The sequence below is a fragment of the Podarcis liolepis genome (genome assembly GCF_965112155.1).
Source record: "Podarcis liolepis genome assembly, chromosome: 5".
NCBI lineage: Eukaryota > Metazoa > Chordata > Lepidosauria > Squamata > Lacertidae > Podarcis > Podarcis liolepis.
In genome coordinates this window covers 69217691-69242573 of record NC_139556.1, presented here as the reverse complement: position 1 = coordinate 69242573, position 24883 = coordinate 69217691, and the positions used below count along the sequence as shown (strand labels likewise).

Here is a 24883-nt window from a genome sequence, read left to right as displayed (position 1 = left end):
CAAGTCAGGAACCCACAGAACCACAGAGGGCTGCAAGACAGAGGGCTGCTTACTGGGCTCTGGGAAGGTTGTGGGACGGCCCATGACTTTCCCACAGCCCAGTAAGGAAGGAAAACCTGCTGCGTGAGCAGGTGGGAAAAATAAATAAATAAATCGAGAGTGGGGAGTGATAGACTCCCTCTGCTTTCCATTTATTTATTTATTCATTCCCCAACTGCATAAAGTTGCAATTGCACATCCTCTAATATTTCTCTGATGAAAACAAGGAAAATAATAATAATAATAATAATAATAATAATAATAATAATAATAATAATAATAATTTGTTATACCCCACCCATCTGACGGAGTTGCTCCAGCCACTCTGGGTGGCTTCCAACATATATAAAAACATAGAAAAATATTAATCATTAAAAGACTTTAATGGGGTGCCTTTCAGATGTCTTCTAAAGGCTTCATAGTAACTTACCTCCTTGGCTCGGAAGTCGCATAATTGTCTCCCGAGAAAGACAAGTCCCAACAACAATAGATCTGTATAACTGCTTTATGATGTAGACAGGTTTGTTTTCAGTTCATTTCCTACTGATCCCTGGCATGGAATTTGCCTTTTCCACAGCTGCCACCCACTGGGGCAGCGTCTTCATCAAGCCATCTAGTACAATCCAAAGGTCTCAGTCACTGCCTGCTCAGGCTCCATGAGCATATATGTGAAATATATATCTATTTTTTGCCCCAACATGCATCACTTTATGCTTGGCTACATTACCTTTAAGCAGAAGGTAGACAGTATCTGTTAGGGATGCTGTAGTTCAGGTCTGGGAGAGCTTTGGCCCTCCAGATGTTGCTGGACTACAATTCCCATCAGCCTCAGCAAGCGAAGAAGAAGAAGAAGAAGAAGAAGAAGAAGAAGAGGAGGAGGAGGAGGAGGAGGAGGAGGAGGAGTTTGGATTTGATATCCCGCTTTATCACTACCCTAAGGAGTCTCAAAGCGGCTAACATTCTCCTTTCCCTTCCTCCCCCACAACAAACACTCTGTGAGGTGAGTGGGGCTGAGAGTCTTCAAAGAAGTGTGACTGGCCCAAGGTCACCCAGCAGCTGAATGTGGAAGAGTGGAGACGTGAACCCGGTTCCCCAGATTACGAGTCCACCGCTCTTAACCACTACACCACACTAGCCAATGCAGTTCAGCAGAATCTGGAGGCCTAAAGGTTCCCCATACTGGTTATAGTTAAAAATTCCTGCCTGAGCAGGAGGTTGAACTCAATGACCTCTGAAGTACCTTCCATCTCTAAAATCCTATGATTCTGTTCTAAAAATCTATAGTGAAGTGTCACTGGATGCCTAGAGCTAGATTTCTCTCTAGGGTAATTGGATAGCTGGAGCCATACATTGTAAGGTTCTACATAGTCAAGGCCTGGCAGTTTCATCCATGTGGGCTGCATTGTGATGTGCTGCTAATTGCATTGTATTTTTAAACACGACACCCTCTGCTTATTATAAGAAACAGGCCAGCTGGGTCTCTTTGGCTTTTCTTTCTAAGCAGTAGGGGGACTCATTTGTGCAAATTCATTAACAACTGTGAAGTCGTACCATGGAAGTCAAACAGATTCCCTTCCGGAAGTCCGTTTAACTTCCAAAACGTTTGGAAACCAAAGCGTGGCTTCTGATTGGCTGCAGGAAGCTCCTGCAGCCAATTGGAATCCATGGAAGCCCCGTCGGACGTTCGGCTTCCAAAAATAGTTTGCAAACCGGAACAGTCACTTCCGGGCTTGTGGCGTTCGGAAGCCAAAACGTTCGAGAGCTAAGCTTTTTGAAAACCAAGGTACAACTGTAAATGGAAAATTTTGAGCTTTCTTCTGGAAGAATACAAAAGCTCCTGAAGGTCGTTATTTTTTAATCATCAAACATACTAAAGCAACACTGCAAGTTATATTTTTCGCTCCTTTCGCCTGCGCATATGGTTCCTTGCCTTTTCCTCCCCCATCCTGGGCAGAGGTCAGTTCGTAAGACCTGACTCATCAAATATGAAAAGAAGCATCAAGGCCGCTGATAGAATAAAGGACAGGGAGACTTAGTCCTTTGATGTGCTGCTCTCTCTGGCTTCAAGCCAGTCAAATTCTTAGTCATGCCCTTTTCTTTAAAATCTAGAAAGACTCCCACTAGTCCCAAGCCATGTGATTTTTTTTTTTAAGCACAGAGTGACTAATTTGTGTGAGATATATATATATATATATATATATATATATATATATATGCAGGTTTTGGTGTCTTCGGGTGTCTTCCCGTGTAAGAGTTGGGGTGTCTAGGCGACGTTTCGACGAGGTCTCACTCGTCATCTTCAGGCTGGTGCTTTCGGCTTCTTGTTACTGGAACAGAGCAGGATCTCAGTGTTTGAGTTCCTATAAATACTGTTGAGGGGGTGTGGTGTATAGCCTCCGACGTTCTGGGCAGAGAGGAAGTTCCCAGGTTAGTGTGCCTTTTCTTCTTTTGTTCCTTAATTACTTGAGGGATATCTTGAGTGATTTCTTGAGTGATATTCTGAGTACCACTTAGGAGGGTCATTAAGTGTGGATTAGTTGCTAAAGCTTTCGTGTCATGACCTCTTGAGCTTGTGAAGAGTTTTTCTGAGAAGATGGCTGTACTGCACTTAGTTGTGCTCTGGCTTGGCTTCGTGTATAGGGGCGAGCTGTGGTTTTGTGCCCTGTGCCAGCCAGATCTGTATAGGGATTGCAGGGGGGTGCAGCATCCGGAGGTGCCACTATGGTTTGGCTACTGGATGGTGTCTGTAATTTATCTGTGGAGAGGGTCTGGGTTTGGGTCTGGTGTGGTTGATTGGTGATGGCGTTCTGTGTGCCTCTGGTTCTGGTGTCGGTTTTTGTGGGGAGGGCTAATTTCCAGATGTCTGGCAGGCGGGACGTGTCGTCACGCTTGTTCATGTTGTGAGGGTGTTTCTCTATCTCGATGGCTTCCATGATTATTCTCTTGTGGTGATGTTCCATGTTAAAGAGCAATTTGGAATCTGCAAAATTAATTTCGTGTCCTGTTTCTTTCATGTGTTGGAAAAGAGAGGAAGTTTTTTCTTCTTTTTTGACGGCATTCTTGTGTTCTGCGATACGTGCATTTATTCGTCTGTTTGTTTGTCCAATGTACGTGGCTGGGCAGACTTTGCAGGGTATTTCATAGACCCCTTGGTTTTCCAACTGGATTTTATCTTTGGGGTTTCTGAGGATATTGGCTATTTTTTGGTTGGTGCAAAAGGCTGTTTTGATATTGTGTTTATGGAGGATTTTGCTAATTTTATCTGTAGTGCCCTTGATATAAGGAAGGAGGGCCATGCCATTGTTTTCTTCTGTGTCTTGGTTTTTGGGGGGTGTTTCTTTTTGGATTAGCTTCGTAATCCTGTTTTGCTGGTATCCATTGGCGATTAACACATTTGAGAGATTCTGTAACTCAGTTGTCAAGTGGTCTTTGTCAGCCAGGCGTTTGGTTCTGGAGATGAGAGTCTTGGCTACGGAGTTTATTTGTGCAGGGTGGTGGTGTGATTGTGCATGTAAGTAGCGGTTGGTGTGTGTTTTTTTCCGGTAGATAGTGTGTCCTAGGGAGCCATCAGGTTTTTTGTAGATTAGGACGTCAAGGAAGGGAAGTTGGTTGTTGGCTTCTATTTCCATAGTGAATTGTATTTTGGGGTGTAGGCTGTTGAGATGTGTGAGGAAGCTATCTAGTTTTTCTTTCCCGTGTGGCCAAATTACAAAGGTGTCGTCAACATATCTGAGCCAAAGTTTGGGTTTGTGTTCTGACTTGTCTAAAGCATTGGTTTCAAAGTGTTCCATGTACAAATTTGCGATGACCGGTGAGAGGGGTGATCCCATAGGTGCTCCTTCTATCTGTTTGTATCTTTGTCCATTGTGAATGAAGTACGTGTTGGTTAGGCAGTGGTTGGTCAGGTCCAGGATGTATTCGGGGGGATTGTATTTGTTTTGAATGGCTGTCAAGGCTTCATTAATGGGCACTTGTGTGAAGAGAGATACAACATCGAAGCTCACAAGTAGGTCATCGGGATGTAGGTTTTGCTTCTTTATTGTTTCTATGAACTGGAAGGAGTTAGTAACGTGTGAAGCGATGGATTCTGCATAGGGCTGAAGTTGCTTAGCGAGAAATTTAGCGAGATTTTGTAGAGGTGAGCCTATGGAGCTGACTATTGGTCTGAGTGGTGTTCCTTCTTTGTGTATCTTGGGGAGACCGTAGAGTTTGGGGCATCTGGATGATTTTTCTCTGGGGATGATTCTTAGCTGGATTTCTTCACTGATAGGAGAGGCTTTTATTTTGGATTTGGTGGTTTTTTCCAGATAGGTGGTGGGATCTGTTTTTATAGGTTGGTAGGTAGGGTCTTGGAGTAGATTTGATAGTTTTGCTTGGTAGTCCGATGTGTTCATCACAACAGTGGCATTACCTTTGTCTGCTGGGAGAATGATTATGTTGTTGTCTTTCCTCAGGTTGGTGAGTGCTTTCTGTTCTTCTTTGTGTAAATTGCTTCTGGGTGGTTTGCTGGAGCAGAGGATGTTGGTGACTTCAAGTCTGATTTTATTGGCTTCATCTGGGTTGATTTTGGTTAGGCTAGCTTCGACTCCGCATATGATGTTTTCCGTGGGGATGCGTCTCGGGGCGACTGCAAAGTTGAAACCTTTGGAGAGTACTTTGGTTTCAGTTGAGGTGAGGATCCTGTCTGATATGTTATGTACTGTTTGTTTCATGGGTTGTTGTGGAGGGTGGCTGGGCTTCTGGCGTTTCTCTAGTTTGTGGAGTTTGTTGGTGTGTCTGTCTGTCTTATGTGAGGTCTCAGTTTCAGCTCTCCAGACGGCTAGTTGTTTGCATTTGTCCCAGAGTGCAGGGTGGATTTTGTTACAGAGTTTGAGGTGAAGAGTGAGCAGATCTTTGTTGGTTTGGTTTAGTAGGTATCTTTTCTTATGTATTTCGTTTCTGATTAGGGATAGTTCAGTTCGTTTCAGGATCCTTTCGGTAGCTGGGGTTTTAGAGTGGAATTTAAGTTGGAAGCATGTGGGAATTAAGTTGTTGTCTCGGCAGTTGCGTAGGAACAAGAGATCACATAAGATGGTGGCTCTTCGGATTTCTAGTTTCTCGTAGGTTCTTGTCAGCTGGAAGGTTTCCTCCCCGTAGAGGTGAGATATTTGCTTTCGTAGATTTTCACGGGTACAGGAATGCAGGTTTTGGTGTCTTCGGGTGTCTTCCCGTGTAAGAGTTGGGGTGTCTAGGCGACGTTTCGACGAGGTCTCACTCGTCATCTTCAGGCTGGTGCTTTCGGCTTCTTGTTACTGGAACAGAGCAGGATCTCAGTGTTTGAGTTCCTATAAATACTGTTGAGGGGGTGTGGTGTATAGCCTCCGACGTTCTGGGCAGAGAGGAAGTTCCCAGGTTAGTGTGCCTTTTCTTCTTTTGTTCCTTAATTACTTGAGGGATATCTTGAGTGATTTCTTGAGTGATATTCTGAGTACCACTTAGGAGGGTCATTAAGTGTGGATTAGTTGCTAAAGCTTTCGTGTCATGACCTCTTGAGCTTGTGAAGAGTTTTTCTGAGAAGATGGCTGTACTGCACTTAGTTGTGCTCTGGCTTGGCTTCGTGTATAGGGGCGAGCTGTGGTTTTGTGCCCTGTGCCAGCCAGATCTGTGTAGGGATTGCAGGGGGGTGCAGCATCCGGAGGTGCCACTATGGTTTGGCTACTGGATGGTGTCTGTAATTTATCTGTGGAGAGGGTCTGGGTTTGGGTCTGGTGTGGTTGATTGGTGATGGCGTTCTGTGTGCCTCTGGTTCTGGTGTCGGTTTTTGTGGGGAGGGCTAATTTCCAGATGTCTGGCAGGCGGGACGTGTCGTCACGCTTGTTCATGTTGTGAGGGTGTTTCTCTATCTCGATGGCTTCCATGATTATTCTCTTGTGGTGATGTTCCATGTTAAAGAGCAATTTGGAATCTGCAAAATTAATTTCGTGTCCTGTTTCTTTCATGTGTTGGAAAAGAGAGGAAGTTTTTTCTTCTTTTTTGACGGCATTCTTGTGTTCTGCGATACGTGCATTTATTCGTCTGTTTGTTTGTCCAATGTACGTGGCTGGGCAGACTTTGCAGGGTATTTCATAGACCCCTTGGTTTTCCAACTGGATTTTATCTTTGGGGTTTCTGAGGATATTGGCTATTTTTTGGTTGGTGCAAAAGGCTGTTTTGATATTGTGTTTATGGAGGATTTTGCTAATTTTATCTGTAGTGCCCTTGATATAAGGAAGGAGGGCCATGCCATTGTTTTCTTCTGTGTCTTGGTTTTTGGGGGGTGTTTCTTTTTGGATTAGCTTCGTAATCCTGTTTTGCTGGTATCCATTGGCGATTAACACATTTGAGAGATTCTGTAACTCAGTTGTCAAGTGGTCTTTGTCAGCCAGGCTCCCTAGGACACACTATCTACCGGAAAAAAACACACACCAACCGCTACTTACATGCACAATCACACCACCACCCTGCACAAATAAACTCCGTAGCCAAGACTCTCATCTCCAGAACCAAACGCCTGGCTGACAAAGACCACTTGACAACTGAGTTACAGAATCTCTCAAATGTGTTAATCGCCAATGGATACCAGCAAAACAGGATTACGAAGCTAATCCAAAAAGAAACACCCCCCAAAAACCAAGACACAGAAGAAAACAATGGCATGGCCCTCCTTCCTTATATCAAGGGCACTACAGATAAAATTAGCAAAATCCTCCATAAACACAATATCAAAACAGCCTTTTGCACCAACCAAAAAATAGCCAATATCCTCAGAAACCCCAAAGATAAAATCCAGTTGGAAAACCAAGGGGTCTATGAAATACCCTGCAAAGTCTGCCCAGCCACGTACATTGGACAAACAAACAGACGAATAAATGCACGTATCGCAGAACACAAGAATGCCGTCAAAAAAGAAGAAAAAACTTCCTCTCTTTTCCAACACATGAAAGAAACAGGACACGAAATTAATTTTGCAGATTCCAAATTGCTCTTTAACATGGAACATCACCACAAGAGAATAATCATGGAAGCCATCGAGATAGAGAAACACCCTCACAACATGAACAAGCGTGACGACACGTCCCGCCTGCCAGACATCTGGAAATTAGCCCTCCCCACAAAAACCGACACCAGAACCAGAGGCACACAGAACGCCATCACCAATCAACCACACCAGACCCAAACCCAGACCCTCTCCACAGATAAATTACAGACACCATCCAGTAGCCAAACCATAGTGGCACCTCCGGATGCTGCACCCCCCTGCAATCCCTACACAGATCTGGCTGGCACAGGGCACAAAACCACAGCTCGCCCCTATACACGAAGCCAAGCCAGAGCACAACTAAGTGCAGTACAGCCATCTTCTCAGAAAAACTCTTCACAAGCTCAAGAGGTCATGACACGAAAGCTTTAGCAACTAATCCACACTTAATGACCCTCCTAAGTGGTACTCAGAATATCACTCAAGAAATCACTCAAGATATCCCTCAAGTAATTAAGGAACAAAAGAAGAAAAGGCACACTAACCTGGGAACTTCCTCTCTGCCCAGAACGTCGGAGGCTATACACCACACCCCCTCAACAGTATTTATAGGAACTCAAACACTGAGATCCTGCTCTGTTCCAGTAACAAGAAGCCGAAAGCACCAGCCTGAAGATGACGAGTGAGACCTCGTCGAAACGTCGCCTAGACACCCCAACTCTTACACGGGAAGACACCCGAAGACACCAAAACCTGCATTCCTGTACCCGTGAAAATCTACGAAAGCATATATATATATATATATATATATCAATATATCAATCAATGGTGGTGGTTAACGCGGGGCACTTCTGATTATGGGCCATGCTGGCTGGGGCTGAGGGAAGTTGGAGTCCAATAACATCTGGGGGGAACCACATTAACTACTGCTGTGAGCATGAGGTCCCTCAGTGGGGTGGCAACAAGAGAAGGCTTTGTCATGAAGCACTCTCCCCATTTTCTCTTCAGGTGGCAGGCCAATACAAAGGCTTTTTAAAAGAAACATTTCTCTTTTTTTAAGAGCCGAGGATGAACGGCAGGCACCATATTTTTCGCTCTATAAGACGCACTTCCCCCCTCCTAAAAAGTAAGGGAAAATGTGTGTGCGTCTTATGGAGCGAATGCAGGCTGCACAGCTATCGCTGAAGCCAGGAGAGCAAGAGGGATCAGTGCGCACCGATCCCTCTTACTCTCCTGGCTTCAGCGAAAGCAACACAAAGCCTCCTGAGCACAGCGGGAGGAGCGCTCCCGCTGCACTCAAGAGGCTTTGCGTTGCTTTCCTGTTTTCCTCCCTAAAACCTAGGTGCGTCTTATGGTCAGCTTTTGCAGAATGTGACAGTCTGTTCCCATTGTTGCATCTTCATTAAATGTTTGCATTGGCTCTCTCTTGTCTTATCTGCAATTCCAAAAAAAATGGCCCCGAGCTAGAACATTCCAAATATCCATTTAGAGACTATATACTTTAGGGACTTCATCCACACTTACATTTCATGTTCATTCTTCATATCAACCAAACAGGGATGCTTGCCTACAGCAATAGCTTACCAAATTAAACACAATGACAGCACAGAGGAAGGTGTTCCCAATGGCTGTATCACAACCCTGGAACTCATCTTGCTAAAGCTCCATCACCACTTCTGGAGAAAAGTCCTGTTATATCTCGAGAAAGCACCATTAAAATACAATGGGAGTTATTTGTTGTGAGGAACTTGTCCTGCTGATTTCAACAGGACTTAATCTGGGATACCATACTAAACTGTCATACAACAGAAGAGCAAAATTTGGTTAAGATAATCTTGAGATGTATCCAAATGCATAGCAGACTTCCCAAAATATATACAGTGGTACCTCGGGTTACCTACGCTTCAGGTTACATATGCTTCAGGTTACAGACTCCACTAACCCAGAAACAGTACCTCGGGTTAAGAACTTTGCTTCAGGATGAGAATGGCAGCATGGCAGCAGCAGGAGGCCCCATTAGCTAAAGTGGTGCTTCAGGTTAAGAACAATTTCAGGTTAAGAACAGACCTCCAGAACAAATTAAGTTCTTAACATGAGGTACCACTGTAGTAGACTAACTTAAAGGTAAAGGGACCCCGACCATTAGGTCCAGTCGCGGACAACTCTGGGGTTGCGGCGCTCATCTCGCTTTACTGGCCGAGGGAGCCGGCGTATAGTGGTCATGTGGCCAGCATGACTAAGCCGCTTCTGGCGAACCAGAGCAGTGCATGGAAACGCCGCTTACCTTCCCGCTGGAGTTGTACCTATTTATCTACTTGCACTTTGACGTGCTTTCGAACTGCTAGGTTGGCAGGAGCAGGGACCGAGCAACGGGAGCTCACCCTGTCGTGGGGATTCGAACTGCCGACCTTATGATCGGCAAGTCCTAGGCTCTGTGGCAAGTCCAGCGCCACCCGAGTACCTTAGACTAACTTAGGCATGTTCATTAATTTTAATGAACCTTATCTGAGTAAAACGTAGATGAATAGCACCCATAAATTCCAGTCAATAGCCATATAATCCCTTTGCTTTACAGTGGTACCTCGGGTTACAAACGCTTCGGGTTACAAACCCCTCGGGTTACAAACTCCGCTAACCTGGACGTAGTACCTCAGGTTGAGAACAGAAATCACACACAGGTGGCACAGTGGCAGCAGAAGGCCCCATTAGCGAAAGCGCACCTTAGGTTAAGAACGGTTTCGGGTTAAGAATGGACTTCCGGAACGAATTAAGTTTGTAACTCGACGTACCACTGTTTTATAATAGTTTCATGTATTGCACTTTTTATTCATGTAGGGATTATCTGGGGGGGGGGGGTTAAAATGGGATTTAAGCACAATCTCTGGATAGAGGCCAATCGCTTATTTGGAAGTAACTTTTTAGTTTTCATTGTCCTACGAGCAACAGGACTTTTCTGTCCTTGTATTAGCTCAGTGTCCCCTAGAGAAGCATATACAGGTGTCTTTTTCTTGACAGAAGAATTTCACTGTAACAGTTTTAAAAATGTCTGCTGTATGCAGTAGGTTTACCTCACCTCCCCATCCTCCTCCAAAGTAGAAAAATATGCATACTTCCAGCTGATTAAAATATACTGTTATAATACAGGCATCTGCTCTGGCATCTGTTGCAAACTCCATCCTCCATTTTATCTGATGCCAAGTCACAGTGAAGAATTTTGTGACTGACAAGTACAATTTAATTGAGAACCCTTTACATTTAGACAGATGCCCTGGAAACATACACATCAGATAGTTTATCAACACTTTTTAGATTGCTTTAGATACTTTCCTAGCTTTTGTGGGCAAGATCTATCATCTGTCTATCTACCATCTATCTCTATCAAATATATACACACATAATAATAAATAGAACAACTCTCACCCCTATAAAACTCACCCCTATAATGGGTATCATGCTGTACATTAACATTAATTATTCCAATTACTCCATCCAAATGTCCAGCATATAATGTCCTGGGGGCAGCATAAAAGCTCCTTCCCCCAGTCACCAATAATCATTCCCAGGAAAGAATATAGTTCAAGCCAAATATAGTTTTATATGCAAAGATGCTATAGAGAGGATATCTTTAAGACCAGTTTCATTTGTATATTGAATAAATGGCCACCATATTGCAGGAAAAAAATGTCCGCTTTCTCCTTTCCTTTTATCACTTTTACATTATGTGTTATATTCTCAGTGACAGCCAGTCGCCAGACATTTTTATACGATAAATCCAGGGATAATCCTTGTGAGGTTTCAGCTACAGATCATTGAGCAGCCACTAAAAAAAATAGCCAGTAAATCCTTATTCTTTATACCAGCATTCAAGCCTTCAAAAGGGGGGCAGGAAAAACAACTGGGGTGAGAAATCCATGGGCTCACAAGCCATTCTGAATACGTCTGAGGACCCCAATCCCCAAAATGCCTGCATTACTGGGCATCCCCTCCGTAAGTGATAAGAAGTCCCCTTAGCACCACATCACTGACAGCATCGTGGTTGGACCAATGTCCTTTAAACATCATTTCAGTGCAGTTTTAAAGATGCATCTCTAGCTTATCAATTCAACCTGCAGAAATGGCCATGCATGAAGCACAGGATAATTGGGATCGTTACAATTTGAATAATTGGGGTGGCAAATTTCTGGCCATCCAGATTTTGCTGATCAACAACTCCCATTAACTTGAGCCAGCAATGTACGTGGACGATGGAAGATAGTTTAGCAACAGTTTGAGGACCACATCTCAGTCATCATTGGAGTAGAGAAAATGCTTGATTCCTTGCCACCTACTCTTAGTCCTGGATCCAGCCTTTATGTACTCCAATGCCCATGGCTTCTTCCTGGTGCCTACTTCCAGGGTCTTCTCACATCACTAGAAGGTTACATGAGCCACATTTACAATGACTTCCTTTTTTTGTAAATCTGTGTTGTGCCAGTGCAGAAGTGGAGGGACCTGTTTGAAGTCAACATCACTTAAGGAAAATGTTTGGAAACAAAGAAGGGTTGTAAGAAATAATCTAGAAATTTGGCCACGGGTTCCAGGATGGAACCAGAAGTAGAGAAGAAGAAGAGTTTGGATTTGATATCCTGCCTTTTACTCCCTTTAAGGAGTCTCAAAGCGGCTAACATTCTCCTTTCCCTTCCTCCCCCACAACAAACACTCTGTGAGGTGAGTGGGGCTGAGAGACTTCAGAGAAGTGTGACTAGCCCAAGGTCACCCAGAAGCTGCATGTGGAGGAGTGGAGACGCGAACCCGGTTCCCCAGATTATGAGACTCTTAACCACTACACCACACTGGTGGTCTACTTGAGGGAGACCTTAAATTCTTATGAATCTTAGGTAAACAGTAGAAAATAGGTATGCGGGCATAAGGTTGCAGAAGGTGTTTATCAATGAAACCCATGGTGTATGCATGTTGCAACACAGTTTTTATTTTTTTTATAAATATTTTATTAAATTTTCTCAATAAAAAAAGTTCAAAGAAAAAATACAAGAACAGAAAAAAATACAAAAACAGAAAAATACAAAGTCAAAATACAAAATACAAACATTAAAACACAAAAAAGGTAAAGGGATAAAAAACACATAAAAAGGAAAAAAAAGAACAGAACTCTCTCTTTTACAACTCCTCTTTAGTTAACCTATTTTCCTGACTTCCTCACGCCTCCCTTTTCTGTATCCCTTTTTTATAGTTGGTTCAGCAAATTCATAATCAGTTTAGTTTATCTAATATCAATCCCATCTTACATTTTACCTTGTTGCTAGAACCCCTTAAGTTCATTTCAACGTTATCAGCATTCAAAAATTTTACAATGTTTCTGTAAATAAATTTTAAATTTCCTCCAATCTTCTTCCACCGACTCTTCTCCCTGGTCTCGGATTCTGCCAGTTTTAACACAGTTTTTAGAAGGGTGGTTATAGAGTCGGTAGGATCTTTAGTAATTTTAATATAAAATCGAGAATCAGAAAGTTGGCGAGTAGCCTAATCCACATAATCCTGTCTATTCATGATGGCAATTCCCCCTCCTTTATCAGCAGGTTTAATGATGATGTTAGTATCATTAGATAAATAATTAAGACAGATGCGTTGGGGAAATGTTTGGGAACTATGATAGAAGCCCTTATGGTTTCCTGTTTGTTTGTTTGTTTGTTTGTTTGTTTGCATGAATGAATGAACTTTCTTTCTCATGCTGTATATATACCATGGTGTGATGTCCTCTACATCTCCTTATGTAATTTGAATTTTATAGCCCACCTGGAGCATGACCCAGAAGGATAGTAACACAATAGCAGCTAGACCTGAGGCATGCTCTATCTGTGCACCCCGTGGACTCTTGTGTGCCATCATTTCACACTAAGGAGAACTATGAAGTCTAGTGTATTAAAATGTCACCACAACCAACAGGCCTCATAGAAATATGAGTGACTCATATTAACAATGATTCTAGCAAATAAGGAGCATATATATATGCTACGAATTTGCTAGAATCAAATTCTGAATCTATATTCGGTGCTTACAGGTTCTCCCTGCAGCTCTGGGCAATCTCTCTGCCAAAATTCTGACACAATCAGCAAAGCTGTCAGGAGATCTCCTCGGCGGTTTATGCTATTATCTGCTGACAAGCACATAAACAAAACTCAAAACAGTAGAAAAATCCTAATTAACACCACCATCATTTAAGTAAGAGACTAAGGACATACGGTAATTCATTTATATCAGGGATGAAACAGTGCAGTAAATACCATCACCTTAAGAACATGTTTTGTCAAAAACGTTTGGAAATAAAGCCAATATTTTTAAAAATCATATTTATTTATTATATCTAGCACGCTCACACAGGGTTCCCAGTGGCGCTCTCTCTCTCTCTCTCTCTCTCTCTCTCTCTCTCTCTCTCTGTATTAAAACAAATTTACAAAGCATTGTAGCTTGTATCTGCTGCAAACTAAAATCACTGGGAAAGTACAAAGGCAGGTTTTCAATATACAAAGTACCATCTTGAATACAGGGACATATTTGAATGAAAGGCATTACCAGTAAATAAGAGCAGAATCTGATGTTTCAACAGGAGACCTTAAACCAAGACACTGATCAGTGACAATTCAGGGCACCAAGTTCAGAAAAAATGTATAAATTAAAATAAACACAATACTGGGTTTCTGTACTGTCTTTGCTTTGTCTGCTGAGCTTTATTTGACATAATGTCCTAAATATGAGGTTTTGATTGGCTGGACATAGTACTCCAAAGGTGAAACTACATGCCTCTTAAAATGGCATTGTAATTTCAGGTGTTTAACTTTGTAATGGTGCCATTTCAGGTGCTTTACTTTGCAGCTGTAAATCTTGAATTAAGTTGGACCTGGACTGCATTGTGTTAAAGTGAGGCAAGAGAGCTGCAGCTTCCTGGAATTCCTTAGTAACCATATAATAGCACACGGCATCTAAGCAGCAATTCAGATTGGCTATGCATGAAGTTATATGCATGACATTCTGCAGCTCGCATTCCGATCCTCTGACGGCCTTCAGGACATAACTAAGCAGAAAGCTTAAGTGGAAAGGCAGGAAGCATATAATGAAGGTGGCCAAGTTCACTGAGACCACCCAGATGGCTTTCTGGGTTAACTTTTCTTCATGAGGACCAGCATTATGTTTCTTCCTGAGGCATCGGATGACTTGTACGGAACAAAACAACAATATAACCAGTGGTATGAAAAAGAAAACAATAGGTTTGATCAGGGCATGAGGCACATTTTGACCAAAGTGTGAATAAAAACAAACATATCCTTCTTTAATTTCGAATGACCGAATGCGTGTGATTGTATAAACTAAACAGCAGAGCCCGACAAATAAGCAGAAAAGAGCTGCCTTCCGTGGAGACCTGATTACTTTGGCTTTCAGAGGATGTTTGATTGCAATGTACCGGTCTATCGCTATTAGCATGATGACGCCCATGCTCATTGGCATGTTCATGCAATTGATTCCGAATACGACAAAGCAAAAAGTATCAATGGGCCATTCATGGTAGTGAAAGTACATTATGAATGGTAAGGTAAGGAGCAGTGTGTAGTCTGCCAGGACTAAGCCGATCATGTAAACTCTGGTCTCTGTCCATTTGCCCAGTTTCAAGCAGAACACCCACAAGGCAACTGTATTAAATATGACTCCGAAGAGAGTGACTGGGCTGTAGAGGACATATTCAAAAGTGACTACGTTCTTATCCATCTTGATTTCACTGCAATTTGCCATTATGACAAGTTTCTGTAAAGAGATTTTAAAAAATAAAATAATGTTATGTACTGAGTTGAATAGGATCCAAACTGCAGCAGTCTGATTGGTCCTAGAACAATAGGATTCAGAATGCAGCAGTCTGATTGGTCCTAGAAGAATGCAGCAGTATGATTGGTCGGCAGGAGCCACCCAATCCAGCTCCAGATAGAAGTGAATCCACAACCTGATTGGCCGACAGGAGAATTCCGGAGTTAGCCAATCACATGCAGCCCATTGTGTAAATAATGTATATAAAGCAGATACCGTATTTTTTGCTCTATAAGACTCACTTTTTCCCTCCTAAAAAGTAAGGGGAAATGTGTGTGCGTCTTATGGAGCAAATGCAGGCTGCACAGCTATCCCTCTTGCTGTTCTGGCTTCTGAGATTCAGAATATTTTTTTTCTTGTTTTCCTCCTCCAAAAACTAGGTGCGTCTTGTGGTATGGTGCGTCTTATAGAGCGAAAAATACGGTACTTTGAAGGGACTTCCATTCCCTCCTCACCACTATGAGCTGAATAAAGAGCATGAAATCCACTCTCGACTCTGAGTATATTTCAAATAACAAGTAGCAAAAATGGAACACAGAGATCATTAAAGCTTGATTGATTGTTTTAACAGAAGCACCTGGTTCAACTTCACTGTTTCCTAACCTCCCTGATTCAGAGTAGGACAATACTAGACGCCAAAAAATTATTGTTTCCCGGAAAAGCATATGGGGCACAATCATGGGAGTAGCTGGGAGTGGGCAGGGAGGGGCAGCTGCCCCCAATCAATAAAATTCAATAAAAATACATAGCAAGCTAAGGTTCTGCCCCCCTAAAAAAAAAGGCCTGCCCCCCCAACAAAAATCCTGGCTTTGTCCATGGGCACAATCATTCCTGTTGCAAGTGTATATATCAGTTTCAAACCAATGTATCTGTTCCATCTTTCAGAACATGGGTACATATTGGTTTGAAACTTTCAGATTTGCCAATTCTGTCTAGTTTCCTAATGTGCTTCTTTAGAGTCTATTTTCAGATCTATATATCATGACTGACTTCTCTGTAGTATTATATATCTATAGTACCAATATCTTAATCTAGCAGCATAATGCAAAATGTAAACAAAGAAACAAAGAAATGATTACCTGCCTTATCTGACTCCAGGTGCCCACAAGGAAGTGTTCAGTGTAACATCACCTTGATCATCTGAAGGCCATATGAAGCCTTTCATCTGAGAGCTGATAGTAGCACTTGTTCCATTGGATGCAGCCTCCTTTTCAGGAGGCTAGTTCAACAGGAGCTCTGCAAACAAGTGCTATAGCATTAGTACTATCTGAAGCATAACTGCGCAGCATCCGTGGGAAGAGGAAACCCACCCCTTCCTCACAAAGTGATAAGCTTCAGAAACTCGAACGTATCTTGCCAGATTCTCTTCTGGTTCCTCGTGCCCTTCTCATTCCCTTGTGATAGTTTTGTTGTTGTATTTACCCCCATTTCCCTCCCTCAGCAATTAATCTATATTGAATCATCACATTGATCAACGTAAGTCGTATTTTTCCAAAAAAAGAAGAATCCAAACAGTTTCTGTGGGTGCTAACATGGAGGTTAAAATGGATCAGTTCAACCAGACTGTGATGTGAATACAGCCCAACGTTGGTCAAAATGCTGACTTTTGTCACTCTCTTCTACCTTCTTGCCCTCACTTACAGCAATCAGACATGCCATATAAGTAACAAGAGGAAGTCTCAAAGCCATGTTCTTCATCCAAGTTGCTGAATTGACTGCTGAACTACAACTAGTGCCCCATTTTGAATATTGAGTGCTGTGATGACCAGGACCTAATTTGTGTCAGGGATCAGCCTTGGGGTTTATGTTCAGTAACAAGTAAATACAAAGGACCAGGGTCTCTGATCTGGCAGTAAGCAATGGAGAAGGCCAATGTCTGAGACTCTAGAGCACCACAGTCTAGGCTGTATGGTGGGAAAAGCCTGATCTCATATAGGCAGCTCCCAATAACTTCATAGAAAAAGATTAGGGTCACAAACTACCACAGTCCTTATTGGTACTTCTAGTATAAAATTAAACTGGTTTCCTGCTTACATTTTCAACAGAAGGTTTGTAGGCTTTTCAACATAGAAATGTCAAGGGTTAGAGCAGGGGTAGCCAACATGGTGCTCTCTTGGTGCTGTTTGACTACAAATCCTATCATCCCTGAGCATTGCCATACTGGCTGATGCTGATGGTCACTGGATTCCATTGTTACATTAGCTATCTCTGGGATAGAGTGCCCCCAGCCTGTAATAATAATGAATGTAGCCGATGGGATAGTTATATATCAGGATAGCACTAAATGTTTCTGATGAAGTGGTCTGTAGTCCATGAAAGTTTGTGCCATAATAAATGTGTTGGTCCTTCAGGTGCCCCAAGGCTCCTTGTTTTAATTTTAGTGTGTAAATGACAAGATGTAGTTACAAATGGAAACAGCCTTAAACCAGGTCAGACTATTTGTCCGTCTGGCCCACTATCGTCTACTCTGACCATCAGCAGCTCTTCAGCATGTCAGACCGAGAGCTCTTCCTCATCATCTCCTGCTTTAATTGACCCTAGAACTATTTACATTCAAAGCCTGTGCTCGTCTACTGAGTTATATCCTTGCCCTTTGTAAACACTTGAAACGCAATAATGAAACACATGGAATTAAGTAGGTTACCACACTGGAAAGCTACCACCTAGGAATGATTTCTACAGAAATATGGAAAGATTAGACTAATTGAATTGCTTCTGCTTCTACTCATTTGAATAGTCTTATAGAATGCAGGTAATTATTGTATTTACTAACCTTGTGTACGGGTATGAATATAACTCATTTGAAGGTTGTACGCGGTGCTTATTTCAGGAAAGGACAAACACAAACACCAGTGCCTTTCTAAAAATAAGCCAGAAAAATCTGCCTTATTGGTACTGTCTCTTTATCTCTGTGATGTAGAACTGTTGCATCCTGACCTGTGGGATGTGTGGTATTAAACAGTTCAGACACTTGCGTGCTAAAGGGCTGGGCTGTGGCTTTCTTAAAAACCAAAAGGAAGACACATGCAGAGTTTCTCTTCTCTAAGAGATGTCGGAAATGCTAGACTGCTGTTTCATTTCACTCTTGTGTCACTGAGGAAACATTTCTCATTCCTAGTATTGCAAGTCATTTGCTTTCCACTGCAATCCTATTGCCTGTTACTTTGTTGAAATTGATGGGATTTATACTGCGTAGTAGATATGTGCAGGATTGCACAATTAGATGTTCACTTCTTGTTTTCTAAAATACACCTAGTGAGGAAGCTACACAGAAGAAAACTAAATCAGAATAAAAAGTGATATAAGTTAATATTTTGTTATGCATGTGTTAGACTGTCCGAATTCTCGGTTGGCTGTACCATTGGTCATGCAGCTAACTCTGCATATCATTAAAGGCAACAAATATTTATTATTTATTTACCTCCTACCAGAGAGGGGAATAGGCATACATATTTTCTGCCTCAAGTGGCAAAATAATTTGACCAGCCTTAGGTTCTACAGACCTCAACTGTGGGAACTGGGCACTATTTGCTGCTCTGCCCCAGACAGGAAAATGTCTTGATATGCCGCTGTATGCTTGGTGAGAGCAAGTTAGGCTCAAACCATGGTTTCAGATCTTTGCTTGTTTTCACTAACCATAGGTTTAAAGAAACCACACTCCCTGAGTTTGGGCATCATGCAGAACTATCATTTGTTTAAAGCCGAAAACTTCTGCTCCTTCTGAGTGCAACAGGAAGGGGATTCCGTACTGGTCCAAGACTTGCTCTTGTAGCAGAAAACCAGGTTTCTCATTTCAAGCCATTGAGTTATATCTTTACAACTGTTTGGTTTATGTTTGGTGCAACAGAAGGAAATGGACCAACATCACCAAGCTACTCATTAACCCAGTGTTTCCCAACCACTGTTCCGCGGCACACTAGTGTGCCGCGAGATGTTGCCTGGTGTGCCGTGGGAAAAATTAAAAAGATTTTTTTTTTTTGTAAAAGTCAAATTAGGTCCTAATCTATCCCTCGAGCGCCCCTTGTCCGTTATTGTGACGCATGAAGCGTGTTCCCGCCCACTCCCCGCCCTCCCTTGCTTCTCTCTCTCTCTCTGTGGCGCTCTCCGCCGCTTCCTGCTGGGCATGCGCAGCTCGCCTCGCGCTTCCGTTCCGGCCCCTCCTTCCCCCGACTACCCCGCCGCTCCGTTCCTTTCTCTTTCTCGCGTGTCAGAGAGCGGCGGCGCGAGCGCGGCGGTTCCCTCAGGGCTGACGGAGGGCTCGAGGAGGAGGAGGCAGGACGTGGAGGCGGAGAAAGCGGCGGCGGCCACCCCCCACCTCTGGCTCCAGGCCCGTGTAGAAAGCTGAGGGGGAGAGATAGATAGAGGTGGGCGGCGGCGGCGACGACCACGACCAACCGCCACAGTAGTTGTAGCGGCGGCGAGCAGGGACTCCCGCTCTCTCTCCGTCGTGTCTCTCTCTCTCTCTCCCGGGCCCGTCCGTTGAGTCTCCCGCGCGCCTCGGCTACAAGATGAGCATTGAGATCCCGCCGGGTCTGACTGAGCTGCTGCAGGGCTACACGGTGGAGGTGCTGTGGCACCGGCCGCCGGACCTGCTGGCCTTCGCTGCCGAGTACTTCGCCAAGCCGCGCTCTCCTTCCTGCCTCGCTTTGCTGCCTCCTCCCCCCCACCCCCAAAGCTTGGAGGTTCCCCGGCGCCGACCCGCAGGTCTGACCCCCTTCTCACACCTGTTCGTGCTCCTTGCACGGAATGGGGCGGATGGGGAGGAACGGGGCTCGCCGCTGCCTCCGCTCGCCCTCCCCCCCTCCGCCGGCGGTCCCGCGATTCTTGGCTTTTTGGCGGTTGGCACAGAAGGAAGGCAAGGGGGAGGGGAAAAATGAAACTTACACTTTCGTGCGTACCTCCCGGCGTGACGCTGCGCGCTGACGTCACGGGGCTGTAATGGTGGTGTGCCTCGAGATTTTTTTCATGAAACAAGTGTGCCTTTGCCCAAAAAAGGTTGGGAAACACTGCATTAACCTACTGGATCCAAAGGATTGGCATTATGGATTTAAATGTTTGAAAGTATGTATCAGAACTCAGGGTGGAAAGTTATGTCAGTTAGTAGTGTATAAGTACCTCTCTATTTGACCCTCTCATTACATTCTTTTCTGTCAGATTTTTTACTTTTATTGTTTAAGCTTTGCTACCTGTATTGCTCCATTAAATCAGAAGCAATCTTTTTTTTTTATCTTCAAGCAGGACAGTCAAGCAAGGCAGTTGCCTTGTGCAATGCAAATCAAATTCACGCACCATGTGGTGGACATCATGTGCATGTTTGGGAATGATAATTAATTCCTGTTTCTCTTTAGGTGAAATGTTTGGGAATGATAATTAATTCCTGTTTCTCTTTAGGTGAAATGTTGATGGTTTGCCACTGTGTGAAAGCATTTACTTTCTTAACCAAAAAGAAAGGATATGTAAAAGCCATCAAAATAAACTGCAAATTCCAACAGAACCAGGAAGGAGCTTTCTAAAATATTTTCTCTGTACAAACAAATCTCTCCCCTATGGTCTTTATCATGGTTTCTTCCCATGAAAATTTCAGGTAATCATACACAGCAGACATCAATCTCAGGACTCTTGCCTCTCAGAAAAAGTGGCGTTTGATTGCCCTGTATGTCATTTTCAGTCTTCAATTCCTCCCAGCCCGTTATATGGAAACTGTGAGTTGAGGCGAGTTGAAGACTAAAAATGCTGTGCAGATTCAAGGTAACATTCCCACTACAGAAGACTTACTGCATTGAAAGACGAAGCCAGCAGCATCACAGGGAAGTCCAGGAGGGAAGTCCAAGGTAAGTAAGAGACTGTTACAACAATTAATTTCTTCAGAAGTGATTTGTAACTATTTGCAAACAGAAAACATGTACACGCTCAGCTGCCTCCTCAGTAATAAAATGTGTTTAAAATATCCCGGTTTCACCAACATTTTCTGAAATTCAGCGTTTGCTTTGTTTTATATCATGTGTGAGATAGATAATGTTGCACTGTTAGAAAAATCACATGAAATGTTGTTGAAATGACAAATTTCTCATTGCATAAACAGGGAGTCACCAATATGATGGCTGTGGGGGCACGTGTGCCTAAAGAGGCCTTCTCTGGTGCCTACAGGGTCCCCCCACCAAGATAAACATACCGTATTTTTTGCACCATAACACTCACTTTTTTCCTCCTAGAAAGTAAGGGGAAATGTCTGTGCGTGTTATGCAGCGAATGCCTACGGGTGGCGGGGGGATCTGCTGCAGTCGTGAGCAGAGGATCCATGGTTCCCCTTCCTTCCCTCCTCCGTGGCTCACTTTGCTCACTTTGAAACAGCAAAGCGGGAGAAGAGCCACTGAGTGGGGAGGAGAGAGGGACAGAGAGCCTGCTTGCTTTGAAGGAGCAAAGCGGGAGAGGAGAGGGGCCTTCTCCCCTTAAACCCCTCTTCTGCATTATTAACAGCATCCTTCTCCACCCACCCCACGCGTGTTCCTTGTCCCTTGAGTGCTTTTCCTTCCCTCCCCACTTAAAACATGGTTACAAAGCACAGATCCACATGGATCCTTAGGATTTTTGCACTGGGTCACCCCAAATTCACCATCAGATCACATAGCATGTCCATGGCTACAGCTTGCAGCCAAAAAATCACACACCCACTGTTGCCTGGGGCCACAGTGGTGCAAAAACGTGGTTACAAAGCATGGATCCACATGGATCCTCAGGATTTTTGCACTGGGCTACCCCAAACTCACCGTCAGATCACATGTCTGTGGCCACAGCATGAACCACAAAAATCATACATCCGCTGTTTCGTTTAGAATATTTTTTTCTCTTGTTTTCCTCCTCTAAAAACTATGTGCATGTTATGGTCGGGTGCGTGTTATAGAGCGAAAAATACGGTAGATTTGTTTGTTTGTTTACAACCATGGTTCCCAGTTGGTGGTTTGAGGACCCCAGATCCGCATAACCCACCCAGGGGGTCCGTGGCAGCATTCACGTAACAAAAACAACCGATATCAAAATTTTCAAAAGTAGGGAGTCCATAGCTTGGCTTTTGAAAAACGGGGGGGGGGGGGAGAAGGGTCTGCAGTAATTAGCAAATTAGGAACTACTGATTTACAGTATTAAGGGCAGGAGAGTAACACAGATGCCCCTCTAGCAGTTAAATAAGTGGGACTTAGCATCTATATAAACATGCAAAGGCTCAAACAAAAACAGATTGGTCTCTGCCTGCTGTTGGCTTTCAAACAAGTCCAATGCAGTTTACTTCATTTTTTTTCAACCACTTGGGTCAGGCACAGCCGAAAAGAGTTGCTGCTTGCCATCAGTAGTTGTGTTGAGCTAACTTTGCCTGAGCACTGAAAATAACGCTAACTGGCTACAAAGTATTTGGATATTTGTCACCACTGTGAACTAACCACACACGTTTTGTCCAGTTCCATTGAGTTTTCTTTCATTAAGTTCTGTTTTTCTTAATTGTTGGGTGCATTGTTTTCTTCACAGGAAATAAATGACTCAGCTTCCTTCCTCCAGTTTATTTTTAGGCTTTTCATTTATTTATTAAAAAAATTATATAGTGCTATATCACCAAACTGTATCAGATTGGTTTATACCATATTCATCTAAGCAACCGCTATCTGACTTGCTGCATCCTCATAAAGCTTTGCCACTAGTCTGCTTGAGCACCATCTGCAACTGGCTCAGGCAATCTTCAAGTACATAAAATCAAACCCCAAATGTTGTGGATTTCTCCACCGACCAACATTTCCCCTCTATTGTCTCCCAACAGAGCCCAGATGTGCTTCAATTTCAGCAACTGATTTGTTTGGAGCAGAAATACTTTCAGTGTAATTGAAAGACAACATGCCACAACAGTAAGCTTTGCCTGCCAAAGCAACAAGGCGAGAGTGGGCACTCCAGTTCTTAGGCCTTTTATCTTCAAAGGCCTGTGCTTTCCATTTTACAGGTTGGAATAAGAGGCCTATGAATCAGATAATTGCTTGTGAAATATCTTGCTGATATCTGCTAAGACAGCTTAGCCACCCTCCCCAACCCCCCAAATAAACTTCCTTTTGAACAAAGGCATTTTCATTTTTTTTAAAAAAAGTTATGTCTCACAAGTTTCACTTGACAAGTTTCCTTTAGAAAATATCTTTTGAGCTACAGGTTATTCTTGGGGAGGGAGGTGAATTAAAACAAATAGACATGCTATTTGGTAACACAGCAAAATATGTAGTTTTTGGCTTGAGTCTTGAGATGGAAGCTTAAATTTAAAATGAGACAAAGCTTCATTTATTTATTTTTTGGAAAAAAATGTCATTGTAATTATAGAGTGTTTGGGAGTATCTGCATGATCTTGTTCCTCAAAAAACAAACAAAAAGACCTCTCTCTTTTCTCTCTTTCTCTCTCTGTATGTGTGTGTGTAACAGACTGTGGCAGGGAGACATGGGAAGAGAGAGAGAGAGATCACACATTCGCCCCACTATTTCCAGGCAGCTGCTATTCACTGGTCACACCCTGAGTGTGAGAATGAGTCCCCAAACTCTGATAATGCCTCCTGCTTCTCTGGATGGAGGAGGATGGAGAGGAGAAAGAGAGAAAGAGAGAGAGAGGAAACCAGCCTAGTGTGCAAAGATAAATTTTACATGGATTGTTTCACCCACTTTCACCTCTGGCATGTGGCCCTCGGAAGCTTCCTCAGAAGGGAAGGGGCTGTAAAAGCTCCTCAGTTCCTGTCATAAAGGCAGGTGCTGTCCATGGTTCAATTTTTGTAACAGACTCCTATGAGAGATGGTGGACTCTCTTTCCTTGGAGGTTTTTAAGCTGGGATTGGATGGCCATCTGTCGTGTATGATCTAGCTGAGATTCCTGCATTGCAGGGGGTTGGACTACAGGAGGTTACCCTCAAACATTACAATTCTATGTGTGGTGCTTCCCGGAGTTCAAAATTCTGCCATTACTATTTACTTCTTGTATTCTTTTGTTCTTTTTTGTTGTTGTTCTTATTGTTTTACTATATTTCAGTTTTGGTTTTTTGCTGTCTTGGAAGTTTTCTGCTGAAAGGTGGGATAAAAAAAAGACTTAATATCTTTATTTTATTTCAAAAGTTTATACTGCCCACTAGTGTCCTTGACATGGAATTCTGCTAAAGAAATTTAGAGAACAAGGAAGGTGTCAAGTGCTCTTTGTTCTGAAATGTCCTTGATGAAGAATCGAGGGCATGATTTAGTTTTGAGGGTTTGTGGGGGTGGGGGGAATGCTTGTTGATGTCTTTAGAGGCAATATTTAAGTTAAGGTGGGCGAATGCTTTAGGCATGAAGTACATGACACACAGAGAAGATGCCTCACTGAACATGCAAATCCCCGATACACTGCATAATTCAAAGGATTTACAGTGATAACTCACCTTTTAAAAAATTGAAAATCTTAAATTCACAAACATCCGCACATAAGAACTGGCCATTTCCATAAACTTACTTTCGCTAAGGACACTGTAAGTGTGCTTTATTTCCACATATTCTGCTCTTAAATGAAGAGAGTTCTACCTGCTGATTCTACCAAAGCTTGTGTGGCAACTGTAGCTAGCAATCTGAGTTGCAACCCCATTCTGAAAGGCTGCTATTACTAGTCATATGGGACGCGGGTGGTGCTGTGGGTTAAACCACAGAGCCTAGGACTTGCCGATCAGAAGGTCGGCGGTTCGAATCCCCACGACAGGGTGAGCTCCCGTTGTTCGGTCCCTGCTCTTGCTAACCTAGCAGTTCGAAAGCACCTCAAAGTGCAAGTAGATAAATAGGTACTGCTCCGGTGAGAAGGTAAATGGTGTTTCCGTGTGCTGCTCTGGTTCACCAGAAGTGGCTTAGTCATGCTGGCCACATGACCTGGAAGCTGTATGCTGGCTCCCTTGGCCAATAAAGTGAGATGAGTGCCGCAACCCCAGAGTTGGCCATGACTGGACCTAATGGTCAGGGGTCCTTTTA

The 24883-nt window shown here is 43.3% G+C and overlaps 2 protein-coding genes across 3 annotated transcripts in view; one reads left to right on the top strand and one right to left on the bottom strand.

The window, feature by feature from the left end:
- The window catches only part of LOC310708304 (vertebrate ancient opsin-like), a 100439-nt gene that overhangs the window by 63455 nt on the left and 12101 nt on the right, over positions 1–24883 (top strand). The gene's annotated exons all lie outside the window — the stretch shown is intronic.
- On the bottom strand, positions 13451–16131 carry LOC310707612 (G-protein coupled receptor 35-like). 2 transcript variants are annotated; one of them, XM_083504716.1, is made up of 2 exons: positions 15967–16131; positions 13451–14830 (listed from the first exon to the last, which is right to left on the bottom strand). In XM_083504716.1, the coding sequence occupies exon 2, from the start codon at positions 14816–14818 to the stop codon at positions 13865–13867; it is 954 nt and encodes a 317-aa protein (XP_083360842.1). In that variant the 5' UTR covers positions 14819–14830; positions 15967–16131; the 3' UTR covers positions 13451–13864. The 2 variants fall into 2 exon arrangements, with proteins under 2 accessions (XP_083360842.1, XP_083360843.1); XM_083504717.1 differs by having other exon boundaries at positions 15971–16131.

Excerpts from the sequence above, each read along its gene's own strand:
- LOC310707612 (XM_083504716.1), bottom strand. The coding sequence starts at position 14,818 with ATGGCAAATTGCAGTGAAATCAAGATGGATAAGAACGTAGTCACTTTT.